The sequence below is a fragment of the Bactrocera neohumeralis genome, chromosome 2, assembly GCF_024586455.1.
Source record: "Bactrocera neohumeralis isolate Rockhampton chromosome 2, APGP_CSIRO_Bneo_wtdbg2-racon-allhic-juicebox.fasta_v2, whole genome shotgun sequence".
Taxonomy (NCBI): domain Eukaryota; kingdom Metazoa; phylum Arthropoda; class Insecta; order Diptera; family Tephritidae; genus Bactrocera; species Bactrocera neohumeralis.
The window spans coordinates 6839805-6848532 of NC_065919.1; the positions used below are offsets into that span (position 1 = coordinate 6839805).

At 38.4% G+C, this 8728-nt stretch overlaps 1 protein-coding gene across 1 annotated transcript; it reads right to left on the reverse strand.

The window, feature by feature from the left end:
• Positions 1 to 5600: 5600 nt before the first annotated feature.
• Positions 5601 to 8502, reverse strand: LOC126762255 (neurochondrin homolog). The gene is given in 2 exon segments (XM_050478872.1): positions 5601 to 6308; positions 6311 to 8502. Coding segments are annotated over 2 exon segments (2169 nt in total). The 5' UTR covers positions 8229 to 8502; the 3' UTR covers positions 5601 to 6057.
• Positions 8503 to 8728: the final 226 nt, after the last annotated feature.

An 8728-nucleotide genomic window follows, 5' to 3' on the forward strand; every position in this document is an offset into this window, starting at 1 on the left:
TCCGTTTGTTGCATCCGCAGCACAAAATTTAGGCCATGAAATAGTAGCAAACTCTTCTGGTGACGCCGCATTTACATATGCATGCGCTTATATATATTAGTTAAATACATATATAGTATGTAAGTCTTTTTTGCAAGATCAACATATGTAAGTGTTCAGGGTTGCCAACCGCATAGGCAGAACAGAACGTATTACGTTCCCCCTAAATGACATGTGTAAAGAAGAAATTCTTTAAGAAACCTTTTACTTGCTGGGTAAGACAGTTATCCCTATAAAGACCGCGGAAGAAAATTTTGACATACATGTAAAAGGGTCAGAAAGAAATTCTTTAAAGAAACCTTTTACTGTGATGGGAAAGACAGTTATCCCATGCAAAAAAGACCGCCAATGGAAGAAAATTTTGACATTCCAAAACTGGATAAAAGGGTTTTTCACTAGCTAATAGCCTAGAGAAATTCTTATTGAAAGCCTGCACGTTTTGAAAATGGTCAGAATGCATGTTTTGGTGATATTTCGCAGAGTGGCAAAACTGCTGGGGAATTGATTCAAATGGATGAAAAAGTGTATAGATCTTAATTCGAAACAATGGGTTGTCAAAAAAGTCTTGCGGTATTTTTATTGAATTTTTTTATTTTTTTATTGAAATTAAAATAAAATTTTTGATGACTCATGCCCAGCTGTTGACCGATGCTACGTCTGCTACTATGCCAGTCTCTTTCGACCAATTCAGCGATTTTATCGCAATTTTCGACGACAGGCCTTCCGGAGCGTGGCGCATCTTCGACCACCTCTACACCAGAACAAAAACGTTGAAACCATCGTTGTGCGGTGGAAATGGAAACTGAATCGGGTCCATAAACTGCACAAATTTTATTGGCGGCTTGACATGCATTTTTCCCTTTATCGTAGTAGTACTGTAAAATATGCCGTATTTTCAATTTTGCTCCATGTTTGCGACGCTATAACTCACGAACGACTTAAAAGAAACGACAATCAATCAAACACGTTTTAGCGCGTGAAATGAGCTTTCAAAAAGGTATAGCATGACCCGATGCGACGAACAAAAATAGAACTACGCGCTTTCAGCGCCAACTAGCGAAAATACCGCAAGACTTTTTTGACAACCCATATTTTGAAAAACAATAAAGCAATTTTCGATGATTAATATTTTGTTTTTGTTCTTTAATCCCGAAACTCTATTCAGTGTATAAAAACCAAAGCCTTCATTAAGTCGAACGGATTACAAACTAAAAAGTAGTATAGTTGCCTTGAAAACCACAATAACCGCTTGGATAGTTTCGGTTTCGTACTTTACCGTTTAATTTAACTGAGTTACCATTAGGTGAAAAATTTATAAATAATTTCAAAATTTTATATATACTTTATTTAAATTTCGCATAACTCTAATAAACGTTATGAAAACGCTTAGTTGAACCAAGCATAAAGTACGAATCAATGCAAATTTTTCATTCCAGGTGGCAACTCAGCTTGACTACCATACTCACAAATTTTCGTTAAATAATAATATTTGCATGTAAAAGGTATGTCGGTGTATTACACATATACATATGTATATATACGAGCATGTAGTTCCACGTACTGCAAATTTTAAAATGGAAAAATGCAAAGCATATGATGGAAAAGTGAAAACCTGATTAGTGCAGTGGTTTTACTAGTTCTAAAAACTTTCCATTGTATTCGTATGTGGGGATGAGCACGCCGTGCTATTTGTTATTAAAAGGAAATTACTATTATTTGCCAATGGAAAGTTTGGTACCAACTTTTCGAAATAGTAAAGTTGGTAAAATTTAATTTTCAACTAATTTTATAAACATATCTATGTATGTATGTATGCATGTATGTATGTATGTATGTGTATGTATGTATGTGTGTATGTATACTTTCGTGCGAAAACGCCATGTACACCTGGCGCAAGCGTAATATTATTCTAGCAATTATTGCAATCCCAATGAAAGGAAACCAGTTTAATACATTTTAATTAAAATATATAATATCAAGAATTTATTTTGCATATTTTTGTATGCAAATATATTTATTTTATAATGAAAATTGACGCCTGACCATGCAAAGAAGGCTATATAATATTTAGGTATATAATTATATATTATATTCTGTTTTGCCTCCCATTCAAGTTCATTGTCGCTGCTCTGCGATTTTGCTACACATCCTTGAAAAGTAAATATGTAAAAAAAATAACAATAATAATGGCATTGTTTTTGAGTGCATATATTCATAAAATTGTCATGGAATGAAGGTGTTTTTGACATTATTAAACATTATTAAAAAAATATATAAAATATTTTTCAAAGCTTGTTTTGACTGTTGGCGACTAATGGAATGAATGGGTTTTGTTAATTTCTCATAATTAAATTATTATAAATATAATGCATTAAAAAATAATTTTCAAAATTTATTGTGTTCCTTCCAAATTTGATAATTTCAAGTATTTTAGCAAGCCAAAAGAATATCAATCTGTTCTAGATGGGATCAGAAGATAATTTATGCTGAAGGAAAAATATCAAAGCTGATAATAACAGTAGCTGTGGGATGGTCCCTCATTAAGAACATTAAATTTGGAAAACATTTTCCAGCAAGCTAAGCCCTTGTCAATGCTGTTTTGGGTAGAACCAAAAGCCACTTCCAACATCAATATCTTTAAAATACGTATAAAATCTTCTTCCAATAAGAATTTTGAATACACAAGAGAGAAAATTCATCTGTGTATTAAATTCAAATAATTTCAAAATCATCAAAAGGAATCTTAATCTGTGTAAATGATGAGATCTTTTCAAAATATTACTTGACCATTTCTTACAATAATCCCCACAAATCTCTTTGCGTTTCGTGGTTGCGGATGAAATTTTTATATCAGAAATGATCAGGCTGACGAGATGAGTTAAAATCCGGGTGACTGCCTGTCTGTCCGTTCGTGGAAGTTGCACCTTTAGTAAAAATGAAGATATCTGTATGAAACTTGGTACACATTTCTCTTGGCAAAAAAGTAAGGCGAAGTTCGTAGATGGGCGTAGTCGGACCAACGCCACATCCACAAAACGCCATCAACGAAAGCGTATAAATTGCCATAACTAAGCACTTAAATAAGATATGGAGCTGTGATTTTGTGCAGGAAGTCGCAGTAGCAAGGGGCACCTATGAGCAAAATTTTTGATATAATGGTGTGGCCCAGACAGTGTATGTATGGAATTGCTACATTCGAGAAAGCAGTATGAGAGGACTTTATGGAAGCCAATTGGGTAAAACTAGAGTTTGACAATGGACGTGACGCTACCAGAAAGTATGAGAGGACTTTATGGAAGTCGGGGTAAAAATTTGACAATGGACGTGACACCGCCAACTTCCATCTTATGACCAAAAGCCTCAAATCACGGAAGGGAGGACTTCAGTACCTATAGTTGACTTTAGAGCGAAAATATCAGTCATTGTAGGGGATATACAATTAAAATTCAGACAAAATCCTCTCCTGATAATAGTATGTCTGTGCATCAAAAAGGGGTTGAATCGGGTAAATACTTCCCGAGCATCCATATATTTTCGAAGTACGGGTTGAGTTTATATCGCATATATCGCTCAATAAGTGAGTTAACTTAATGAAAATGATAGAGCGTGTTTTATTAATAACAGTGTATCTTTGTGTCTAACATAGATAAAATTAGGCGAAAACTAGACCCCCGCCTTCCCCTATATAAATAATATTAAAATTTTCGAACATTTGGCGGACTTTACACAATATGATTGGTGATTGTATATGAGGTACCTTAATGGAACCCTAGAGAACATTTTTTTAGTATGTGGCATGTGTTACTGACAAAAATAGAGAAATCGGGTCAATACTACCTCCAACCCGCCATTTGCATTTGTTTACCTGAAGCAACTTCTCGGACTTCGATTCTTGCAAGTTTCGGGAGTATAAAATCTTCGGTTACATCCGAACTTAGCCCTTACTTACTTATTGTTAATGGGTTTATCAATATCGGTTTTATAATAAACTATATACAAGGTGTTTTCCAAAGTAAACAGGACTTTTTGAATCCAGCGCCCCCTGGTGGCGCCATCTATATGTCAACTGGTGCGTTAGAATCTGCTATCTTTATCAATTGTCCATTGAGAATTTCATTACATTTCATAGATTGGAAGTGAAGTTATTGCGTTTTAAGTGTCAGTATGTTTGTGTTATCGGTGCGATTTTGTTTTAAAATTAGTAAAATTTTTACCAAAACGTTTCAATTGATGAAACAAGTTTATGGCGATGATTACCTATCCCGTAGCAGAGTGCACGAGTGGTTTCAAAGTTTTCAAAGTGGTCGTGAGGAGATAAATGACGATCAACATGTGAGCCAATCAAAATCCGTGATCACCGGAAACTCCATCGAAATAGTGCGTGAATTCATCAAAACTCAGCCGAAATCATCATTGAAATTCATGGAAATGGAATTGAACATCTCCAAAACATCGATTTATCGCATTTTGACCGAACATTTGGGCTTACGAAAGGTGTGTGCACGGTTTGTTCCGCACAAATTGACTGGCGATCAAAAATTGCTCAGAATCCAACATTCGAAGGACGATTATTTCACCAAAAATCACATTTTAACCATTAACCACTCCCCGTATTCACCTGATATAGCACCGTGCGACTTCTTCCTTTTCGGAAAAATGCATTTGCCCATGAAAGGAAAGCGTTATGCAGACGTAGAGGCCATTCAAAAGGCTTGCACCGACATACTGGCGGCCATACCGGCCAACGAGCTAAAACACTCGTTCGACATGCTTTTAGACCGTGCAAAAAGCTGTATTGAAGCAGAAGGAAACTATTTTGAATAAAATAAATTATTTTGCCGAAAAAAACCATTTATTCTTTTTTTTAATCCTGTTTAGGCTGCTCCTAGCAAAAGTTTTAACTTTTTTTACTCGATAATCTTTTTTTCAACTGTCAAAATTTCATATTTGAAACTGTTTTTAAAATTATCATAGAATGTTGTTGCTTTCATACAAAATATTAAATCTTCACCCTTCATGAATATCCATGTAAATCTATACAATCTATTAAAATCATTTACTAGAGACGTCTTATTTTCTTTGCAGGCTAAACTAAAAACAAAACATTAACAAATGAACTAAAAAATGTGTCGCATAACAGAAATATTCCCGTTAAATATGTGAACAAATATTCCACAAATAAATATATACGCATATATATGTATGTAGGTATGTTTGGATGTGTTTATATCTGTATTAGCTGACAGTGTAATCAGTTTAATGCAAGCAGCTGTAGATTTCTGTCACATCCGGCGAAGCGCGGCAAATGGCGAGTGGGTGTCGAGCGAACAAGACGTGTTCAATAGTATTTATGTACTTGATACATATGCACATATACATACATAACTCATAATACTGAGCGTGGGGTCCAGCGTGAACATGCAAATAGAACACATTATACACAAGCATATGTACATGTATACCTATGTACTATATATACTACACGCTAGCATTTTAACTAAATGAAAATGAGAAAAAACGACCAAAAAATAAAAGAAAATTAAAGAAAAACAGCTGTCAGATCATTAATTTATTAATGTTTTATTCTTTTTTTGATTCGTATCTTATTTGGTTTTCTTTGCTTTCTCATTATATTCCGCTTCATATAAAATCGTAATTTTGCTTAAATTATGCATGTATAAAAGCCAGTGAATGGAAAATTCAGTGCGTGCAATGCAAAATCCAAAAATACACAAAAATATTTCAAGTTGTCCGAAAACTCATTATCAAAAAGCGAGATTTTCCTTTTTTCCACAACTTCTTAGACTAAATATGCAAAAAAAAAGCATTAAGCAAAAACTTTTGTTATCTTAAGTTCTCCCTTTTACTTATACAACTAAATGTCCTTCTTTGCAGCAAACTACGCGACCCTAAATCTCCAATATTCTCCATTTTCTTTTCTTTAATTAAGTTAAAATAAAGTTTTAGTCTGACAGCTGCAATGAATGCGGCCAATTGTCACTGTTGTTGTTACTTTATCTAATCGCCGAAAAGTTTCTTGCCCAAGTCCATCATGCGGTGATTGCGACAGACACGCAATGCGTCGGCCTTCTTCAGCACCGCCACCACGGATGAGTTCACCTCGACCAATTGCGAAAGGAAGTCCTCATAGGCGGACTTGACATTGGGTGGCAACGTGCCGATTTTGACCTTTTTCAATGTCTGCACAATGCCCTCAGCCCAACCGGATTCGATGGCGAACTCTGACAGCCAAGGCACCAAAGCCAAACACCGCTTATAGTTTGCATGCCAAGGAACCATAGTTCGGAAATTTCCATCCAATGTTCTTTGTAAGCAATGGAGACGACCAAAGCGGTGGGATCGTTGGACTCGTCGATGTTGTAGGCATCCCATAGGAAACGTATGGTGGCCTGTATGTAGCGGCAGAAGGAGAAATCATTTTGCTTGACGCGTTTGGACTGTTGCTTGAGCAGCAGTAAGCCGAGTACGGCCAGATGTCCGTGCATAACCAGATTATCGGGTGTGTCTTTAAGTTCGGGCAGATTTTCCACCACAAACTTGAGTACGTTAGCGAAGAGCGGTGAGTCTTCGGCCAATTTTGGCTCCAACACAGTCAAGTTCATTAAGATGTTGCACAGTGAGACTATGGCAGCGCGTGCATCCTTCATTTCTTCCAGCTGTTTGGGTGTGGGCACCGGATCGGGTTCGTTCATGCGCTTTAGACGCTCGGCACGTGGTATTGGTGGACGCTTGTAATGCGCAATGGTAAAGTAGAATTCGATTTGTTCGAGCAGTATTTCATCTTGTTTGGTGGTGAATAAGATTTTGCGTGCATCATCCTCCAAAGCCAAGTGACATAGCGCTGGCAGCATGACGCGCAGCACATCAACCGGTTGCTCACCTTCGCGTGAGCCATTGCGCCAAGCCTTAAGGTCATGGAATGACTCGTTGCCTACCTTGAACATGAAGGGTAAAATTTTGTAGACGGCCGGACGCATGGCAGTCGTTTCTTGTGCCAACCAAGCGGAGAGTATGCGTACAATGGCGCAGATGAAAGCTTTGTCGTGTGGACTGCCGTTATCTTTGATTTTGTCTTGTGAGACGCGTGTCAACACAGCTAATACCTGATTGAAGGCGCCCTTCAGCGCGGTGTAGGTGGTTTGCTTTTCTTTGGGTTCCAAATCGATCTGATCGTTAGCCATATGCTCGATGCAGAGTTCCAATATGACGAAGCAACAAGTGATGAGATCAGCGCGTTTGAAAGTGGTCTCCAGTTTTTTCTCGTCCATTTGCATGCGCACTTCAATTGCAGCCAGTTGAAGTACTGCAAGAAACACTGTCTTTTGATCATCCATGAACGCCCACTGGATACCAAGCACCTGCAAGGTGGTCGCAATCAAGTGTAAAGCGGGTTCACGTTGTTTGGGACCAATTTTCGCCTTCAAAATATCGCCAATGGCCTTGAAAATGCTCTCTGGCCAAATTTCGCCTTCCAGCGAGTTTACGATCACATCCCGACGACAAGTGATCAGTATGGATGAGAGTATGTTGCACAGCTCGTATTTACGTTCGCTATTCTCCGTCTCCATATCCAATGCTATACGCTGTACAAGCGCATGGAAAGGTTTCGGATCATCAGACCAGGACGCTGTGCCGAATTTGTTGACTAACAAAACGATCAGATGTAAAGCTTCGTCGGTTTGGAAACTTTGTGCCGAGTAGATTTGAGACATCTTCGGTATGGCACCAATGCTAAGCAGTGCTTGTTGACCCGGCTCGTAGGTGGCGATGCTTTTCAAGCAACTGTACGATTCGCTGACGACAATTAAATTATCCTCGTAATCGTCATCGTCTGCGGTTTCGACGATCTCCAACAAGGTGGGTATGGCTTCGATCATGTCCTTGTGTGTGGCCAGCTCCTCCTCCTGGCAGAAGCAGGTGAGTATCGAGAGCGCAACACTTTTGTAGACGAGTGGTGGGCAATCATCGGGTAGATTTTTACCATTTAGTAACTTCTTGAGAAAACCGAAGCCGATTGCTTCGAAGAGTAATTTTTTGGCAGCCGTCGTGCAGTCCTTACCCTTCACCAGTTTCGTTACCATGAAGAGCGCTGCAAATTTCTCCGTCTCACTTTTGGTGCCCTTCAACATGGCGGCGCATTTCTTAATAGCTTCCGGTACGTCAGCCATTTCCTTAGCGTTAATTTATTAACTTCTTTGAGAGCACTTCACAAATTTTCACAGTTTTCTTGATATTGTTTTATGGGCGTTGGTTGCTAGGCGTTGCCGCTTCTATTACGCATATGCCTTAGCTTGCTGTTTAATTTAAATTGTGTGTATATATATATTTAAGCGTTGCGTTCTATATATACATGTATTTATAGCGTCTATTTTCACTTTCACACACGTTTTCCCGTTGCGAAATATTTCGATTTTTGGTCGTTCCGTTCGGGCCGACGCACTCTCACCGACTGATTCGTTCACAGCTCGCAACGCCTCAAACTCGCCTGCATTGCATGTGGCCAAAACGATCTTCTGCTCACCCGCTAACGACGTGTGCCACCTCCATGGCCCAGTCGGCAGTTGCCATCGTGTAAACATTTATTTCGGCTGATCGCAGCTGCGGCGCCGACACTTCCTTCCATGGCGACTTTGACGTTGCTATTTACTTCTTGTTGTTGCATTTCGCC